The following is a 22,616-nucleotide window of genomic DNA, read 5'->3' as shown; positions in this document are numbered from 1 at the left end:
CAACCAACCAACTATCTACTTGTCTCAATAGGGCTACTGGAAACCCAAGTGCTGGCAGCTATTCCGGCCAACGGATTAGCCTAGCTATCCAACGCAGAAATGTTGCCAGTATTCTTGGTTTACTTCCTAGTTAAGATAGGTTTTACTTCATGTAATCGTTATGTGTTGTAAATATACATAGTTATAAGTTATATTTTTATTCTTTTGAATAAGTTTTCAAATTGAAAAATGTTCGCAATAATATAATTATTAAAAAGTATTTTATTTAAATTATAAATTCTGATCTATAGCGGCAGACCTATTCCAAAATGGCCGACAATGCTTCAAGAAAAATTTTAATCTGTGATCGATGAAGATTGATAAGCGTAGGTTATACCCAAGATAACACTTGAACTAGGCTACTCCTCGATAATTTCCATTCAGCCATGCCCGAGAATGAAGTGTTTACAAAAAGTTGTTTATTCTGGTTTGGAAATGAGAGCAATCGAACCAGTTTATATGATAGACCGGCTTCTGTACTTGACAGAGTGTTCAGTTCATATGAGAGGACACCAATGTGAATTCAAATGAATTTCCATCTATATTAATTAATATCATTGTTACTCACTGATATAGGACTTCTGATTGGTTTGAATCTAGTCTGTACCAACACCGATTAATCGTAAGTAAAGTATATACGAGCAGGACGTTCAGCTGATGGTAATTGATACGCCCTGCCTATTTCAATGCAGTGCCGCTCAGGATTCATGAAGAACCCAAAATCTCTGAGCAGTACTACAATTGCACTCGTCACCTTGAGACATAAGATGTTGAGTCTCATTTGCCCAGTAATTTCACTAGCTACGGCGTCCTTCAGACCTAAACACATTACTACTTCACGGCAGAAATTGTGATTGTGGTACCCATAATCTAGCAGGCATCCTGTGCAAAGGAGCCTCCCACATCTAAAAATATATAATACCTATAGAGTAAAAATTCTTTGCCGTTTTTTTACAGAAGGAATGTAGCGAAGTCTTAATAGTATATATTTATAAAAATAATATTTATATAAACACATTCAAGAAATTTATTGATTGTACCGACTTAAAAGTGAAAATATGTATGCTGTAATATAAAATGTAACTATGTAATACAATTTATTGATCATTAAGAAATATGTCTGTTAGTGCTTGTTAAATTACGTGACTTGAATAGTAAAAGCAAATTACTAACGAATTTGTTCCGGGTTTGGTTTAACTATTAAATGCTTTCGAGTGACTATTTCTATGAAAATAGACAATTAGTAATAATGTTATTGGATAACGATATTGGAGCTATTAACAATTAATTAACGACCTCTTTGTATAGAGAGACATTCAAGAAGTAACTTCTCTAGTGATGACACAGTGAGTTCCCATAGAATGTGTTGCTTTTTTATGAATAAGTGCTTGTATTGGTTCATACCTGCCCCATATTATAATAGATACCATCACGATGTTCACTAAAACACTGTTTCCAATATGAGTGTGTTTTTTTTAAGCCTGTCAAGAATTTCAGTCAAACCTTAAGCTTTGGGTAGTATTACATGGTGTGTGTTTAATCCCTACTAATTGCATGAACCATGTCACGGCGGAACTGCAGAGGCGGCGAAGAACTTTTGACACATTGACACTAATAGTACAACAATCTGTCCACGTGGTGTCTAATTCGTTTATTTGTTCTGATACCCTAATTCACGAGACACACTGCTAACGACATCAATATTTTCGGGTCTTTTTGTTGCTTTTATACTGCAGAGTGAAACCACGGGATTCCATGCTTGCGCTAGTCTAAAACCATCCTCCTTATTAAAATTCTTAGCAGGTTTTTTTTAATTTCAATAGCTTTCCTAACAAGCCGTGGGATGTATTGGCGTTCAGCAGAAATCACCCGTGGGTTATGCAACTACTATCGTGTTCGTAAATCGTGATTTCTCGTTAGAATAATAACTATGTTAAAGCTCCGCGATGGTAAAAGTTTAAAAACATCGTTAAGTTACAGTTATCGTCCAATGTGAAAACGCTCAATAAGACCCCACTATTGCTAATACCTCTTATCCACTTAAGGTTATATCAGAAGACATCTGTTACGCCAGACCTTGATTCGATAATGACATTTGATGATATAAATGTCCACGAAGAACACCCATATACTATTTACAGACGATTTCCCTTTATTTTATGCTATCCCCTTCGCTGTTACCCAACAAATAAAATTAATTCAAAAAACTAAGTTGTAAGACCGCACGTGAGAACACATATATTTTATATTAGACATCATTTTAATCACCTTATAAATATGGTAATAATATTTTAATTTATTGCAATGTGTTACATAATAAATAATGATTAATATGTTTATACTCGATGTCCATGCGGAGGGGTAGTAGGTACATTAAATATTAGTTCTTTTAGTGAAATATTCCATCATCAATATTCAGAGTACTTCCTCTCCTTGCTTCCTTCAATACTTGCTTCATAAATTTTCATCCTTTATTTCGACAATTCTCTTACTGTTTACATTATCATTATTGTCATATTCAAAAATTTATTCTATAGGTAACGAACAATTTTCATTCAATTTTCAATCACCTTGTAAAATGAGTGACACTCACTCACTTTACAAGGTGATTGAAAATCCCCTTTATCCCAATCAAAAGTGCCCGACTTGCCCAAAGAAATATTCACTTTTCATTTCAACTTGCTGTGTTTAAATTGTATTTTTTTCTTTTGTTGACTTAAATCTGAGCCGTGGTTTCTGCTATCGAATCCCGCGGCAGAATAGTCGAAATAATATATAATAACTTAAATAAGACATGAATATTATAACAAAATATTATGTCTAACTCATTATATCCAACGGAGGAACAAGACAGGCGGAAAGAATCAGTTTGACATGGGTAGAGTCTGTAGACTTACTATTGTTTAAGAGATACTGTTACGGACAGCACCAGATATAGCATTCAATAAAACCTCGTTGCTTAAGATTATATATATTTATGCGTATCTTATTAAATTAATTTTTAGTCTTATAAATTAGTTTTAAAACTATGGTCCCCATTTTTTACCCATTTAACTAGCTATTATTAGCTTAGCATAACTAAAAAAACTTACAGCAAGATAAACAGAGCCAATCAGACGGAAGAATGGTATTTGTAGGTATTGTAGTTTTATATTATTTCTGTCTGTTTGTCTAAAGTTTCTCTTAATTTAATTGACGCCGGTGGCAAACTACAGGCCTATAGCTAATACCTCTATGCTCTCCCAAATCATGGAGAGCATAATTAACCTACAGTTCATCACTTTCGCCATGGACGGTCGGTGGACGACCTTCTGGTATACCTAACACATAGTTTGGAGGCATATCGAAAGCAAACTTGGGAGAAGGTGGTTTAGGCGGTGGCAGTTAGCCTGGATATAACCTAGCCAAATTCCTCTGATATTGCAAGATAATGAAGGCGGCGGTGATCACTTAGCATCGGTGACCATGAAAGAGGACGACAAACGAGCATACTGGTCACCTGATGGTAATTAATCACCGCAGACCATACTCTCTTCTAACACCAGAGGAATCACAAGAGAATTCGAAAACCGAATACACATTGGTATGTGGCGGACGAGGATCGAACCGGGGGCTCCGTAAATGCATTTGTACGAGGGAGCGCATAAGTACTTTCATGGGGATCCCACATACATAGCGGTTTCTAAATTACTACACACTAAAGCACGAAATAAAAGCCGTATGGTTCAGATGTGAAATCTCCAAATTCCTCAAAACTTATTTGAACGACAAAATGAATAAAAATACGAACCATTGATGTATTTACGACCTTTTGTAACTAAACTTTTAAAATCACTAGACCACCAGGATAATTAAAAAGTAACTCGATACACAAACGACACAAGAAGTCGAGTCTTCTAATAAGTAGATTTTATAGCGCTTTAAATGATTCCGTCATATAAAAATTACTGTTTTCTTTAGGCTTTCTTAAACTATATCAAACTAATCTACTAAAATATATTTTTCCATCAAACATTTTTTAGGCACCATACAAAACATCAAATACCTTACTTTTTAAGTACACTGTTTCAGAGAAACTGTTTTTGTATGTACATAAAGATCTATAATCACATCCCAAAGAGAGGTAACGTCAAATAGTAGGTAATTTCTCATCTTAATTGAGAGTATAAACTTAGTAAAAACTGCATATATTCATTAGACGAATATTATTATTAAATACTACTACTAACAATAAAAATAATGTAATGAACAGTATAATATCTTAAAATTTTAATTAAATTGATATTTATGTAATAAATTATTTTGTTAAATACATAATATAATATATTTAGTATAATTTGTACGTCATAAAAATGTCAAACATCTACTTTATAATATTTACTCTTTGAATAAATTTATGTAAATAAATAGAATAAGTTTTTATGAATTATTTTAAATTTAGAAATTTTATTTACAAAATAGTTCATTGAAGTTTTTATACTCAGCGAATGAGAGAGAGAGAGAAGAGCTAATATTCAACTCTCATTAGCGTTATTGAGGATGTCGGCAGTAATTTGTACGTTATTGCCTTTCTGTTTGATAACCAGATGTAATTAAGACGTGGAAGTATTAAACTTTCACGATAAATTATTAAATTTCACACATCAAGTTTTAATACTCATATTAAAATACTAATATCGTAAATTTACAAGAAGCTTAAATGCTTAGCTGTTTCACCTGCCACCGCGTACACCCTCCTTAAAGGCCGGCAACGCTCCTGTGATTCCACTGATGTTCTAAGAGAATGTGGGCGGCGGTGATCACTCAAAAAACACCAGGTGACAAAAAAAAATTGAAACCTAGCAAACATTATGTAAAGATATCGTATAGATACTTAGACTGGCCTTAAATACTGTTACAATTAAAAATAAATAAAATCGAACCGAATCGCTGTGATTGCACAAAATAGGTATGGAGCCAATTGCAATTTTTAAAACTCTCCATACGCTTGGTTAAATGTTTGTGTACCGGGTGTTTAATAAGAAGTACAATGAGACCTCCTCTGTTTGCGACAGAAAAAGATCTGACCGTCCACGTAGTTTTCGTACAAAAAAGGTGGTCAAAGCAGTAAGGGAAAGAATTCTAAGAAATCCTATCTGAAAGCAAAAGATTATATCTCAGGAATCTCAAAATCTCGTGGTAAAATCGAAACAACTACTGAAGCGGTACGCAAAGGGAGGTCACAGAAAAATTTTGTTAAGGGATGAGAATAAAATTACAATAGAGTAACATTTTAACAAACAAAATGACCGTATTTATGCTTAAAGCTCTAAGAAAGCTTCCCAATTAATCGACAGAGTGCAACATGGGTACTGTCATTATTATTATTATTAAACTGACACACTGTAAAAGTGATACATGTTATTTGTAATAGAACTTTCGAATAGAAATTTTTCTTTGTTTCAGTATTTATGGCAAGTCTAGGTATTATAATCAATTGGTGTAATAATTATTGGAATACTACTTTATTCAACATAATCTTAAAAGTTTTCTCAATTAACTTACTAACTATATACTAGATATTATGTTATTATGACTTACATGTTATGACTCTATTACGACTCACAAAATGTCTTAATTAAAAAACTAAACTTAACTTTAACTAATATTATTATGTGTTAAGCATGCATGCGGTTACGCACCAATTATAAATTTAATTATTATTACAATAATACTTTTAACATGTTTTAAAATGTTAGATTCTTATTTAATTTGAAATTCGTTGGACTTTGAATAAAACGAGATGTAATCAAAAAATAAAAAAAGGAGGTTGAAGGATTTCTATTAGTTTTTACGCCAGTCTTAGTCTTAGATAGTTCTTTCTGTGAGAGATATCTCACAGAAAGAATGTATAGTTATATGTCTACGTTCGAAACTATCTATAGCGTGGGTGTCATATTCGATTGAAAGTTAAACTTTCATGACCATTTTACTACTTTGGTAACGGAATATATTTAAATAAAATATATACACAAATTATCTTGCCCCAAATTAAGCATATATAGCCTGTGTTATGGGTTGCAAGACAACGATATATTGAACACAATATACTTATTAAACATACATATATACATATTATAACCATACATAAATACATTGAAACATCCATGACTCGGAAACAAACATCCATATTCATCATATAAATGCTTGCACCTACCGTGATTCGAACCCGGGACCTCCAGCTTAGTAATTAATACATATATATGTATGGATATATACATGTTTATTTATTTATAATCGCTTATAAAATGCTCACAGAATACCTTTTTTGATTTATGGTGTATGTGGATGATGCAGCTATTGAGTACAGCTCAATAACTTTTGTATTAATTTACATTTACTTTTTTTGACTTACTCGTGTAAGACATTGACTATTTGACGTTTGAGTGTGTCTGTTGCATCATCTTACATTTTACAAATTATATTGTAATTGAAATGATCTGTAAATCTTGATATAAAAGAGTGGCAATGAGTTTCTTGCTGCTTCTTCTCATTAGCTCAACCCTTTACGAAGTAGCGGTAGATTCAATAAAAAAAATATTTTATTTTTTTGACATTCATAATTGTCATTTTCGTGACCTACTTGAATAAACTGATTTTGATTTGATTTGATTTGATTAGGTAGGATCGCTAACCACTTGGCTATACAGGTCGTCATATATGTATCCAAAGAAATGTCTTCTAGTTACATTAACGTACAACTCACTGGAGGTTAGGCAAAAGCGGCAGCACTTCATGGTTACGTGCAAAGTGCTCAGAGATGATATACGCTGAGTTTGCATAATGAGTTGTGTAGAATCTTAGTAACAGATAATTATTGTTCGAGACGCAGGCAAAGATTGTTCACGAGTCAGGTGCGTCGTACTGTAGCTCGCACCAACTTACGTACACCGAGGTCTCTCTCCTCTCTCAACGGCCTTCTCGAAGCCAAGCCTAATAGTGTTATATTTGCGAATGGAAGGCAAATTATATGAACAGAGTGTTTGCGTTTTTGTGAGAGGGATGAACGGTGATATTTACGTGTTAGTTTATAAGGTGTAGGCCTTGTGTCCTTCTGCTATTATTAATTACATCTCAGTTTGTAGCTGACTATTTTGTATGAATTTGCTAAATATGAAATAACCATCACATTTTTGTAGATATTGTGTGTATTAGGTAATCGTTCATAAATAACCTACATTGATTTGAGAATAAACATGAGTTTTATTGGTATTATTCATAATATTAACATGGATTATATATTGACGCAAAATAAAGATGCTAGATATAATTAAATATTATTTATAGGAAGTAATATTACTGTTAACCGAAGCACTGGTGCGCAACGGCCGGCCGATTACCAAACTATGTATTGTGAGTTGTGACAGTGTTCCAGATTACGACGAAATGATTTGTATCTCTACCTGCTTTACAACCTGAACAGTGAACTAGATTGTTCTTGCGCGCCGCCGATATTTGCTGACCTATAAACTGATTTACCTACATTGACTTTTCAATACTATGAGGTTACCTACTTTTAGATTTTTAATTATGTCATTGTTACAGGCGCATTATGTAATGGTTCTCGACCTTTGATTTAAAAACATATTAATATCAGCATATAAATAAAAATATTTTTTTTTTTCCAAATTATGGTTTACTTATTCTTAAAATAAAAATATGCTGTAATAATAAATAATAGTTAAAAAAAAACTAAAAGGACGTTTTATATAAAATTTAACTAAAAATAGAAAATAAATTTTAAAGAATGAATAAATAAAGAAGAATTATTATTTTAATAATATCTTAAAAAGCACCCCACGCTTTTTTTACAATAAAATATATTTTTTTTACACTATTTTCAATTTAAATTTAATTTCTATTTTTTAGTTGAATTTTATATAAAGCGTGCTTTTTAGTTTTTTTTTAACTATTATTTATTTTACATTTTTCAGTCATTTTTATTTGAAGCGCCACTCGCGAGCGTCCAGATAGCTAATTTTGACGGATAATACAAATAACTGCGCTCTCTTAGCGTTTAGTACTTAGAAGTTTTATTGCATTTTGAATTAATTTCGTTCTATTTCCGTGTTATTTATACTTAGAACAATAACAATAGTACACAATTTTTTTGTAAATAGTTTATAATAGTTTTATCGATGTTTGCTGAGGTTGTCATCACTAGTTTTAGTTCCGCAGACTCTCGCTACATGGCCAACACCGCCAAAATGGCGAATATCAAACAGGCACAAAAGCACTGACAGCCTCCAGTCCAGTGGTATATAGTAGACGTCAGTGTTCTTAGATCATTTATACGTCTAGATAGACTATGACACCTGTGTAAACGTCGAAAAAGAATGAGTTTAGAACTAACCTCTATTTTGAGCAATGCACGCACACTAACACAAAGTGTCATAGAAATCGCGAGTATAAGACGTTGCTTGTCACGCACACTAATCTAATATTCCTGGCCTGTTTTTATCGTTTGCCTAACAGCAAGAGACTATCTAGACGTATAAACAATGCAGTGCCGCTAAGGATTATTGAAAAACCCAAAAATTCTGAGCGGCACTACAACTGCTCTCACCTTGAGACATAAGATGTTAAGTCTTATTTGCCCAGTAATTTCACTAGCTATGGCGTCCTTCAGACCGACACACAGTAATGCTTACACATTACTGCTTCATGGCAGAAATAGACGCCGTTGTGGTGCCCAGAATTGCCGTTATATAGAATTGGTGAAGCTTATAATATAAATTTTAATTATATGATTAATCGATATTTTGTGCACGTCAGTTGGAATGTTTAAAAATCAAATAGTACAAGCATTGAAATCACAACAAATATGTACCTTATATTTTGTTTAAAATTAATAGTTTGTTGTACGTTTTTCACTCTCTTTTTTTGTATCTATCAAATTTTAATCTAATGATTACCTTTCTCATTTTTTTTTTATTTAATCTGTGGTTAACGGTGCTGGTGGCACATTAAGTATTACCTTATAATGTACTTTAGTTAGTATGATCTGATGTTTCACTGTTTGTTCACCCCAATAAATAAAAAAAAAAAAAAAATAATCAAGCTGGCATCCGGTACAAAGGAGTCTGCAACTGGTAAACATCTTTTCTTATAAACTTTAAATGAAATACAATAATACTACTTAATTGGAATAAATTGCATTATTTTAAATTAGGAAGAACATACGAGTTAAAGTTAAACCAAAGTTTGATTATTCCATTCACTCTGCCAGTTCCTAGCAAGAAGTAGTATAACTTCTTTATCTCGGCTAAGCAATCTGAGTCGTTATTTTGTAATTAACAATGTTACACAGCATAACTTGTTTTGGTTAATTAGTTTAGTAGTTAGCAGTTAGGAATCTAGTGTCGCCTGACAAGCTGAGGGTCAAACGTATTCTTAGATGGAAACGATAGAGAATTGCATAATTAATGCGTAAATAAAAGTATTGACAACGTACGTAATATATAAATTTGGCCGATCTGTTAGTTAATAAATCATTGTATTTGCACCAATACAGTTTATTTTTGAAGTTATACTTCTTTAGGCGCGTTATGAAAAACGTGTGTGTGCACGCAAGAAGATCTTTGGCCTAAAGAAGAAAAAATCATGAAGCTGTATTCGTTATTTAATAATTAAATGTCAGAGCCATCGTTGCTAGATTTTTACAATATTGTTCTTTCTACAAACGCAGAATAGCACGAGGAATAAATAATTATAAAGATTTTTCCTTTATTAGGCCAAAGAAGTACCTATAACTTCTTGCGTGCATACTTATGTATGATTTGATTCATATATTACAAACTAATTTATTATGTAAATTACAGCTATTGTAAAATAATAAAAGAGCACCCGTTTAGTTTCATGTATAATCTTCTCACAAACTCTTCTTTTTCCGAACATATGGTAGAGATTCAAAAACGCTTAGTTTAAGCCTATTTTAATAAAGTTTTTTTGGCTTTGACTTTGGACACTTATTAGAGTCGAAAATTTATTTATAGGCGAAAATTTATTTATAGGCGAAAAGTGCGATTGTATAACTCTTCGATATAATCAATTGACATCATTTTGATTTCGGTTGGATTTCATTCATGTCGTAGCTAAGTTTGCCTTCTTCATTAAATGTAATATTGTGATGGGCAATATATATTTATATTGGTTTGAAAGCCTTGTATTTTATAGGCAATTTATGTGTCCAGTTTCATCCTGTTTGCAATTTATATAAATTGATTGCACACTGCGCCAGTGTGATATACTTAAATGTTGCTGTAGCGAGGTGCGCGGGCGCATTTCCACAACCCAACCCGCAGTCGCGCGCCCAACCGGCAATCTGTCACACGTTTTGGCGCAAAACTAAATTGTATACCCCGCCCTTGGCTCGCATTGTATACCACAATTTAATCTAATCTCATGGAGTTTACGTAATAACCTTGAACAGTAGGCGATATGTGTTGTGTGATTTTGATCGATATGAAATCTTGTGATTAGTGATATAGTTGTCGCAGCCACGATGCGTCAGAGATATCAAGTGAAACAGAGAGCGTACGTATTTATCATTAGATAATCTGAACATCTTCACACCTTTTTGCTAATGCACTTTTGTCATTCATTCATACGTAATGTTCGATGGGAATTGATTGATTATAAATACTTTGTTTCTATCATACAACCTCGCCATGTTTTATTTAACTGAAATTGTCCGAAGTTTTTTTTTGCCCCCTCCATGTGCTTGAAGCATGACGCCCTAGTGATGACTAATAACTATACCTACTCGTTGTGATGAGGTGGTTTGGGTATACGTTTAGAGAATTTATTTCGCTTGCATAATCGGAGTTGTTAATTGTATCTAAATCATATCCTCCAGGACTATGACCTTTAAGAGGTGCAGTATTCCCATAGGGCTCAAATGGGGTAGGTACTCTGTCTGGAGAGTGAGAGCTTTTTGGGATCCCGCTCTCACTGCTGCGATGGCCCAAACTCTTATTGGCCTATTTATTTAGACCTTTAAGTATACATCTCCAGATAGCAAACCTGCGCATTAGTACATCACATAAATATATAAATAACGTAAATGCCAAAAAAAAACTCGTTGCGCTTAATAGAAACCATTTAGTTTCTTGCTAGTTGTTGTCAATGGGAATTGAACACACACCAGGGGTAGAGATTATGTAATAAATTCATTTCTATCAGCTGTGATTGACCACAAAAGCTAAATACCAACGAAACGCCGTTTACCTAAATAATTAAAAGATTGCTACCGACGACAATCACATACAAGCTTTTATTAATATTCATGGCAGTCTATACTCTATTGTTTGACGTTGTATAATTACAATGGATTACGATTAACGTGATATCAGTACTCTTGGGCCAGACACATAATGCGTACCAAAGAGGATTTCTAATAATTATTATTCATAACAGGTATGCACATGATCATAAACATTGCAGGACTTATATGGAACGTGGGGTTTTGATAGATTATTGAAAACATCAGATTGTTTAGAGGTTAAAAACTGGTAACATGCAGAAACTCAGCACTGATGTAAGATGACTTTGTAACAAAAATACCAAGCCAGTTTTGGCAGGCTCTTTTCGTGTTTCGTTCGCGAGAAATGTAAATGATATTGTTTAAGGTTTTTATATTAGGTTCTTATTATTTGTTGAAACAATCCATACGCTATTAGCCATAAACATTCCATTGGCCATCTGAATATGGATAACCAGATTGATTAATTAATTAATTGGCTTAAAACGCAGGAATCGGCTCCCAAGCCTCAATAATTCCATACAAAATTCACAATACTTGGTGTACCTGGGCCTAAGTATTTCATATTATTTTGTCCGAAGGAATTTATAAATTACAACAGGCAACACCATCCAGAGATAATAGTCGTAATATGCGGGCAGCTTATGTATCAGTGTGCCAAATGCTGGACATAAATATTCATGTATATTATAAACATTTCAGTTTCGGGAAGCCGGAAATAGTAAACATTATAGTCAAGTTACTTTAAGTGCGAAGGATTTTTCCGTCAAACTAACGTACATGTTGCAGTAAACTGTCGTCGGTTGTTTGAAAACATTAAACGTTGTTTGACACTCTACTGCGGAAACATTAGCGTTTTGTGTTTAAGCCCGAGTCACCTAACTTTTAGCTATTATAGGCCAAGTAAATAATACATATTTAACTTATTTATTTACTTACTGTCATTATATTGACAATGGCTCTTAAGTTTATAAGGTAGCTGTATAACATGTGACGATTTTTTTTCTTTATTGTTCACAATTAAAAAGCATTACAGAGAAAATACATATAAAGTCACCCACAAGAAACCATGTAAGGTTTAAACGTGGGGACGAGACCGCTTACTTATTAATTACTTACATTATTATATTGATTTCTTATACTTATTATATTAACACGCCTAATAATACACACAATTACATTAAAGATTGTTTGTTTAATATATATTTTGCCTCTTTTACCAACAGAAATTATACCAACTTTTTAATACATTACATTCCATACTAAGTGACCCGGCAAACTTTGTTTTGCCATAAAAATTAAGTATATGCGCCCGTTTATTGTATGAATTTCATGTGTAATGAAGTGTCATTAACTGAATTATTTGTATTTCGAATTTATAGGTATTTCTAAGTCACGAGGATCCGGATCATTAATCGCCAACATATAATCATATACTAGAACCTTCTCCGAAACACCCAGATTTATGGTATAAGTATTATTCCGATCGGTTCAGTAGTTTTCGCAGTATAACTGAACAATTAAAAGACCGGCTCTCCATTTATTCGTATATAGATTCAGACAAGGTACTAAGGTAAGGGTCCTGCTTACGAATCCTGATGGATTATCAGAATTCGTAAGGCTCGTGGAAGGCTCCTTTGCACAGGATGCCGGCTAGGTGATAGGTTCCACAACGGCGCCTTTCTCTGCCTTGCACCTGTTATGTGTAAGCATTACTGTGTTTCGGTCTGAAGGGCGCCGTAGTTAGTGATATTACTGGGCAAACTAGACTTGACATCTTAGGTCTCAAGGAGACAAGCGCAATTCTAGTGCCCGCTCAGAATTTTTGAATTTTTCAAGAATTCTGCGCAGCACTGCATTGTAATGCGCAGAGCGTATCAATTACCATCAGCTGAACGTCCTGCTCGTCTCGTCCTTTATTGTCATAAAAAAAAGTTGCAAACATTTGTATGATAGATATTTGTACTTATTTTAGAGTCATAGTTAATATAATATGTGTATGTTTGTATATAGTATTGATTAATATCGTTGTGATATATAAGCCTGTAATTAAACACCAAAACATATATTCTCAATGTCGAACATTCGATATTCATCTTGTCACGGTAACGACGATACATATAAGATTTAAAAGATTATGGTAATTAATTGTTGGCAATTGTAAACAATTTACCATCAAACTATACTGGCACGTTAGTACATTTATACGTCTACATAGACTGTCACAACTGTGAAAACGTTGAAAAAATTGAGGTTGACAGTGAACCTCTATTTTGAGCAAAGGAACTATCACAAACTGACATACAAATCGCGAGCGTTAGACGTGGCGTGTCACGCACCCTAAAGTAATAAAACTGGCCTGTTTTCATCGCTTGTCTAGCAGCAAGAGATAGAGCATCTAGACTTATAAATTATCAAAGGCTCAGAACATATTTCATCTTTACAATACATAGTAATAAACATAATATATTTTACATGGTTCAGTTGATTAATTATTGCTACTAATTTATAATATGATACAATTTTTTAAATTTGATAAAATAAATGTACACTTTTAATTCGTTATTGTCGACCACAGGGTTCATTCACTCGTTTTTTTAAAATATATAATATGCTTAATCTACTAAATAGTTGATTTTCATTTGAATTATAACTGGGAATTGGTTAGAAATATTATTTGCACATATTGGCCTTAATTGATTCGGGCGACGAATGAATCGAGACCAACAAATCATTCATCACAGCGGATGTTCACCTCTATGGATGACCTAAATTATATCAAGTTTAACTAAACATAGACATTAAATGATTCCATAAATAACTAGCACTGCATATGCAATAGATACAATTTAGTAAACACTATACATGCAAAAAGGCTTTATTGGAAATATATGTTAGTTTTTAGAGTCAGGAACGAGAATCCTATAGGACTATGTCTGTCCTTCCGCCGACTGTCAATGGGTATCACATAAACCACCAACAACTATTGTCGCAGCTGAAATTTCGATGGAATGTGTGTAAAATATATTTTAAAAGTATGGTATTATATGTTGTATAATGGTATTGTTATCATTCGTGTACGAGTCTGACTCGTTGATCTGAATGGATCCCCATGTCACGATGTCCATAGTGTTGTATGCCTAGATATCGTTCACACAGTTTATTTATATCATCAATCAATTTATAATAAATTGGTATTACAAGCAACATCAATAGCAATAACTAGTTGAAGGGTATTTATTCTTTATCCTTTACGAGTCTGACTCGTTGTTTGATTGGAAGCTATCATCATGTCGCTACGTCCGTACTGTTGTTTGCCTAGACACCATTCACACAGTACGTTTTTATCATCAATCGATTTATAATAAAATGGTACTAAATAACAACCGAAAACAAAAGCAATTACTAATTGACGTGTATTATTCCTGTACGAGTCTAACTAGCTGTTCTGATTGGAAACTTTCGATATTCATTTCGCGGGTACCATTCGTATACGAGTCTGACTCACCAAGTCGTTCTGATTGGAAGCTATCCCCATATAGAATTTATAAAAAAATATATATGAAATAACCACCAAAGACAAAATTAATCAATAATTGATTGATACCGAATTCACGAGTCTGACTCGTTTTTATGATTGGAAGCTATTGCCATGTTATGTCCGTACAGTTTTTTGCCTAGAAACCGTCCGCTCAATATATTATCGTTATACAATTTATAAAAAAAATAGGTATTAAACAACAAAAAAATTACGTAAATCCTTGATAGGTTTATTATCTTTGAATACTTCCGGCGCGACAGTAAATGACTCTTCTTGTTGTTCAGAAACCCCACTGATCGTATTTTAATGTTAACCTTGTATAAAATATAACACAAAAGTGACGTCATCTGATCTATCGAAAGAATAACAACATTAGTAAAAGCAGTAAGGATGTCTTAACTATCGATGTCGATGTTTTTACTCACCGGGGCAATAATTTTGCAGGGCTCATTGCTCTCTGTTGCCCTATGCATGTAACAAAACGAGAATACGATCAAAGCGAATTTATATCACAAAGTTAAATGTCGTGCTCTTGTAACACAAATTGACGGTTCAGTTTCCGATTTAGGGAAATCGTATGACGCGTTTTCTCGTAACAAGATTGAACGCCAATTGTTGGGATATGCGAATTCTGCAAAATGTCGTTTGGTTCAGTTGATAATTTAAAACATCATATAATAGGGCATAGATAACCCTTTTAATAGTAGTAGAAATATTTTAGATTCGGTAAAACAATATTGCTAACTTCGTGCGAGCATTCAAATGTCGTTGACGCGCTTCCATTCAGTTAACGTTCTGGGAAATGATATACAGATATATACCGAAACGTGGATAGGATCGGAACTTAACGTCAACGATATTGAAATTATGTGAATAGCACCTCTGAACAAGTAGCCTCCGCTAGGTCAAAATGCCTAAGTTACAATTTTGGCGAGTAAGTGTTTGTAGGCTTACTTCACTGCGTATACGCAAATGTTAATTTTGTAGCTTACATAAAAAACTTGAATATGACTAAAAACAGAATGATTGAAACAGGTGCATCATAAAAGATCCCGTGAGGATCTAATCCGCTAAACACGATATCGGTGATGAAATAGAAATACAATAGAGAAATAAAAGAGAAACGCAAAGATATCATTATTGCGAAAATAAGTTTCATAAGTACCTATTTAATGTAAAAACAGATTTGAACCTATTGCAATTTGCATCGCGTTAATGCTTGCAAACTGTTAAATTCGTTCGAAACTCATTCATTATAATATTCTTATCGCTTGTTTAAAAAAATATACAAATAAATATTTCTTTTTTAGTTATCTGTGGGCGAGGTTCGGGCTCACTCAATAGTAGAAGGCAATACAAGCTTTTAATCTCTCAATAGTATGTGTTATTTTTACAATTTGTTCTTATTGATAAATTTTGTATTACATTTATTCAGGTACTTTAACGTATTTAAAAAATAACGGGGAGTGTTCTGAAGAGCTTTTTGACCTGATGCCTGCCGTCGAATTCCACCTTTGCATGACACGCCAATAATAAAATTTATCCCCACCATCTGGATGTGTGGCGGTCCTTCACACTTCGGTTTTCAAGGAACTTTCTTCTACGAACAACCAAGCTGTCGAATTAGCTTCTTTGTGCGGTGTTTCCAGGACGATACGACTTTTCTAAAAGACAGGGAGCGCTCCTGAGATCTCTGTTATTGCAAGGTGATCAGTTAACATCAGGGGTTCCGTACGCTCGCTTGTCCTCCTACATCTCAATAATCAACATGGAATTAAGTGTTATTTTATATTATTACTGCTAATTTGAGTCATTGTAGTACACGTAATGAGAATAAATAATATGATAATATACACTCTTTTATAAAAGTCCGCATTCTTATGTTTTACATTTCTCTTGGATTGATAAACAAGATATACAGGTTTCGTACAAAATGCATTTGAAATTAATCGCAAAACGAATGGAATGTTCAGTCGCTATGTTTAATAAAACAAATGACAATTAATTGTAAGTGCATCTGAGACAGATGAATGCATTAGTTGAGAATTTAATTTCGTAACTTAATACTTATTGATGTTTTTAATTTTACTTTTGTATGTTTATTAGTATTTTGATATGGATTGTATTTAAAATTCATAATTTTCATGTGTTTTTTTTAATTTATATAAGAGAGGGCAAACGGGCAAGGTGATGGGTACTGGTGAGGCAAAACTGCCCATGGACATCCGCAGCACTAGGGGTCATGAGATTCGTTGCCAGCCTTTAAGGTGGGAGTATGCTGTTTTCTTGAAGGTCTCTAAGTCGTATCGGTTCGGGAAACAGCAGCCGGTAATTGATTCCACAAAGTACGACTTTTTTCGGGACGATACGACATGGGTACCTTCAAGAAAAGCGCGTACACCTTCCTTAAAGGCCGGCAACGCTCTTGTGATTCCTCTGGTGTTGCAAGAGAGTGTGGGCGGCGGTAATCACTTAACACCAGGTGACCCGTACGCTCGTTTGTCCTCCTATTACATAAAAAAAAGGTATCTGTGCGAGGCAAGAAATTTCTTCCAAAACGCGCGGTTGTGGAATGCCAGAAGTCAACGTGATGCGGTTGGTATTTCCCATTTTGACGTAATGTTCGGTGATGGAATTCACCATTTGGAGAACTTAAATAAATAAAAGTATCTAGTAGATGATAGAATGATACACATAGACACAGTAGACATATCTACGTTTCGACAGGGCTGGCTTTTTTTCTTTAATAGCTATTACTATTTTGTTCTTATTTCAAAACAAGAACTAATATATTTCACTACGATGTTGAACTTACGAGCAAACGCTCGCAAGAGACCTAGATTAGCAAATACTACCCCAGTTCAGAATTCTTTCTGCTGTGTCAGATTAACATCAAGGAAGGACTGTTAAAAGTATACTTTGGATTTTTATAAAAATAATAAATAAATAAAATCTGTTTATTTCAGACTGTTCGCCCATAAGTGTTAGTTTTTCTTAGAAACAATGCTAGTACATAATATTTCACATTGCATAATTTAATTTAATTCAATTTAATTAATATAATAAAATTTAATTCAATTTAATTAAGAAAATAAAATTTAAATCAATTTAATTTTGATTTAATTTAATTACATTACTTTCAGAAGAATTTATCAGAAGCCAAAAAATTTAAATAACCGGATCATGTATATTCACTACCTACAAGAATACTAGATACTACTCTAACAAAATGACTGATGTATATACTTACTTTAATTAAATGACAATAAACTTTGAAAACAAAATATACTAACTTTCCATTTCCAACCTATAATATTGACATTTGTTGTTTTTGTAAATAAGACGTAGAAAATAGCAGCAACAAAATTTCACATGCATATTAGAGTACTTACGTCATATTAGTCTCATTTAAATGAAGATACAACTCGACATGAAAAGCAAAACAATTAATTACTTACGTCATATTAGCCTCATTTAAATGAAGATACAAATCTAAATGAAAAGCAAAACGACTAGTTACTTACGCCATATTGGTCTCATTTAAATGAAGATACAACTCGACATGAAAAGCAAAACAACTAATTACTTACGTCATATTAGCCTCATTTAAATGAAGATACAACTCGACATGAAAAGCAAAACAACTAATTACTTACGTCATATTAGTCTCATTTAAATGAAGATACAACTCGACATGAAAAACAAAACAATTAATTACTTACGTCATATTAGTCTCATTTAAATGAAGATACAAATCTAAATGAAAAGCAAAACGACTAGTTACTTACGCCATATTGGTCTCATTTAAATGAAGATACAACTCGACATAAAAAGCAAAACAACTAATTACTTACGTCATATTAGCCTCATTTAAATGAAGATAAAAATCGAAATGAAAAGCAAAACGATAGTTACTTACGTAATATTGGTCTCATTTAAATGAAGATACAACTCGACATGAAAAACAAAACAATTAATTACTTACGTCATATTAGCCTCATTTAAATGAAGATACAACTCGACATGAAAAGCAAAACAACTAATTACTTACGTCATATTAGTCTCATTTAAATGAAGATACAACTCGACATGAAAAACAAAACAATTAATTACTTACGTCATATTAGTCTCATTTAAATGAAGATACAAATCTAAATGAAAAGCAAAACGACTAGTTACTTACGCCATATTGGTCTCATTTAAATGAAGATACAACTCGACATAAAAAGCAAAACAACTAATTACTTACGTCATATTAGCCTCATTTAAATGAAGATAAAAATCGAAATGAAAAGCAAAACGATAGTTACTTACGTAATATTGGTCTCATTTAAATGAAGATACAACTCGACGTGAAAAGCAAAACAATTAATTACTTACGTCATATTAGTCTCATTTAAATAAAGATACAAATTGAAATGAAAAGCAAAACAACTAATTACTTACGTCATATTAGCCTCATTTAAATGAAGATACAAATCTAAATGAAAAGCAAAACGACTAGTTACTTACGCCATATTGGTCTCATTTAAATGAAGATACAACTCGACATAAAAAGCAAAACAACTAATTACTTACGTCATATTAGCCTCATTTAAATGAAGATAAAAATCGAAATGAAAAGCAAAACGATAGTTACTTACGTAATATTGGTCTCATTTAAATGAAGATACAACTCGACGTGAAAAGCAAAACAATTAATTACTTACGTCATATTAGTCTCATTTAAATAAAGATACAAATTGAAATGAAAAGCAAAACAACTAATTACTTACGTCATATTAGCCTCATTTAAATGAAGATACAAATCTAAATGAAAAGCAAAACGACTAGTTACTTACGCCATATTGGTCTCATTTAAATGAAGATACAACTCGACATGAAAAGCAAAACAACTAATTACTTACGTCATATTAGTCTCATTTAAATGAAGATACAACTCGACATGAAAAGCAAAACAACTAATTACTTACGTCATATTAGCCTCATTTAAATGAAGATACAACTCGACATGAAAAGCAAAACAATTAATTACTTACGTCATATTAGCCTCATTTAAATGAAGATACAAATCTAAATGAAAAGCAAAATGACTAGTTACTTACGCCATATTGGTCTCATTTAAATGAAGATACAACTCGACATGAAAAGCAAAACAACTAATTACTTACGTCATATTAGTCTCATTTAAATGAAGATACAACTCGACATGAAAAACAAAACAATTAATTACTTACGTCATATTAGTCTCATTTAAATGAAGATACAACTCGACATGAAAAGCAAAACAACTAATTACTTACGTCATATTAGCCTCATTTAAATGAAGATACAAATCTAAATGAAAAGCAAAACGACTAGTTACTTACGCCATATTGGTCTCATTTAAATGAAGATACAACTCGACATGAAAAGCAAAACAACTAATTACTTACGTCATATTAGTCTCATTTAAATGAAGATACAACTCGACATGAAAAGCAAAACAACTAATTACTTACGTCATATTAGCCTCATTTAAATGAAGATACAACTCGACATGAAAAGCAAAACAATTAATTACTTACGTCATATTAGCCTCATTTAAATGAAGATACAAATCTAAATGAAAAGCAAAATGACTAGTTACTTACGCCATATTGGTCTCATTTAAATGAAGATACAACTCGACATGAAAAGCAAAACAACTAATTACTTACGTCATATTAGTCTCATTTAAATGAAGATAAAAATCGAAATGAAAAGCAAAACGATAGTTACTTATGTAATATTGGTCTCATTTAAATGAAAATACAACTCGACGTGAAAAGCAAAACAATTAATTACTTACGTCATATTAGTCTCATTTAAATGAAGATACAAATCGAAATAAAAAGCATAACGACTAGTTACTTACGTCATATTGGTCTCATTTAAATGAAGATACAACTCGACATGAAAAGCAAAACAATTAATTACTTACGTCATATTAGTCTCATTTAAATGACGATACAACTCGAAATTAAAAGCAAAACAACTAATCTTTTCCCATCTAGTTCTTCACATTAGTCAAATGATAAATATTACGTTAAACCTTTCCACAACTCGATATAATCAAGCAAAAAAATTACACGGCTCTTAAGCGTAATTATGTTAGCACATACATATATCTATCTGAACATACGTTTTAACAGACAATATATATTGAATGCGTGACTGAAATATTATTAAGCAATAAATTCGTTTTCATTACAAAATTGTTGTCATTGCGTTTTCGTAAACGCTTGTGTTTACAAAAACGTGTGCGGTGTGCAGTATGCAATGTCAAATAGTATTGTATGCACTTAGTCAATACAGACAAGTATGTGCACGAATAATAGTCTGTAATTTAATAAAAAGACTGATTTGTTGTGAATTATTCTACAGACGCGTGTTGAAAATTAAATGAGAAACATCCAGTTCGCTGGATCTTTAATTCGAATTCCGTTTTTAGGAAAATATTTTGTGTTCTTAATGACGGATCTGCAGTGTCAGTGAGTACAGATTTAGATAAACTTTTTTGTAGTTCTAAGACGTATCATAAAGAATGTTTCAATTGTTCCCATTCGATCTAGTGGTCAGTGATCCTGCCTATTGAGCTAGAGGTCCCGGGTTCGAATCCCGGTAGGTGCAAACATTTATATGATGAATATTGATGTTAGTTTCCGAGTCGTGGATGTTTATATGTATATAAATTATATCGTATTAAATGTATTGTTGTCTTGTACCCATAGTACAGGCTATGCCTAGATTGGGGCAAGATAATTTGTGTAAAAGTGTGTCAATATATATTATATTGTATTGTTTGTATTAGATGTCGGCTAGCCGCTAGGTGAATACACAGTGCGCAATTTAGAGGATTGGAGGCCCCCTGGCCCCAAATTATTTTCCTAATAAAAAAGAACAATTTTTTTCAGTTGAGTTTTCATAGAGAGTTTTTAGAGTAACATAATAATGTTTTTTTTTTCAAAAAATATCTGAAAATTTCGCTGAAATCCAGTTCCCGATGTAGATAAATTAATTTCAAAGCTCATAAGAGAAATCATTGATGAGACGGTTTTCGAAGTTTACTTTATTTTTTTAATTTTAATTTTTGTTAATGAGCACCCTCAATTGCAGGTGCAAGTCTCTATTGTGGTGGCCTTTCTTTTATGGAGGCCTCAGGCTGTAGCCCCTATTGCCCTCCCCTAAATCCAGCCCTGGTACCACAACAGCTCCATTTTCTATCGAGAATGTGCATGCAATTTTGATTGTAGATGACTACTGGGCTAATGAGGCATAACATGTCTCAAAGTGACGCAACAAGAATCAGGCCTTGTCTCTTTAAAAACAAAAACAAATTTTACCATAAAAACGTATTTTTACAGCTAAATTAAGTTCGTTGAAAGATGGCAGTGCCGAAAAAAGTTTTTAAATGATACCTGACGTTTATAAGTTGATTTCTATTGAAACAACTATTTAAATGGATTTTTTATTCAAATCAAAGTATTTAATTTGGCATTCTATTTAATTTATATTCATTTTACAGTTCAGAATGTCTATTACTAAATGGTTGAATCGTGTTTATAAAGGGGCTATTTACGTCTGTTTCAAACCCCAAAGGGATGATACAAATTTATATAATGAAGAGATTTTGCGGCTCTGAATAGTCAATTACAACACGGCTTGAAATGCTTTTTGACATCTTCTATATGAACGACTGTAAATAAATTTATT

The 22,616-nt window shown here is 32.7% G+C and overlaps 1 protein-coding gene across 5 annotated transcripts in view; it reads left to right on the top strand.

The window, feature by feature from the left end:
- LOC126976479 (plasma membrane ascorbate-dependent reductase CYBRD1-like) overlaps window positions 1-22,616 on the top strand; it is a 108,533-nt gene that overhangs the window by 40,275 nt on the left and 45,642 nt on the right. The window contains exon 1 of one of the 5 annotated variants that reach the window (XM_050824833.1): window positions 10,372-10,614. The exons of the other annotated variants lie outside the window; for them this stretch is intronic. Coding sequence (XP_050680790.1) covers window positions 10,583-10,614 — 32 coding nt within the window. The 5' untranslated portion in view covers window positions 10,372-10,582. Of the gene's footprint in view, window positions 1-10,371; window positions 10,615-22,616 lie in introns of those variants that run through there. 5 annotated transcript variants of the gene reach the window in all.

The sequence above is a fragment of the Leptidea sinapis genome, chromosome 41 (genome assembly GCF_905404315.1).
Source record: "Leptidea sinapis chromosome 41, ilLepSina1.1, whole genome shotgun sequence".
In the NCBI taxonomy this organism is placed as follows: Eukaryota; Metazoa; Arthropoda; class Insecta; order Lepidoptera; family Pieridae; genus Leptidea; species Leptidea sinapis.
The sequence above is the reverse complement of the archived record's forward strand: the minus strand, read 5'-3'. Positions and strand labels throughout refer to the sequence as shown.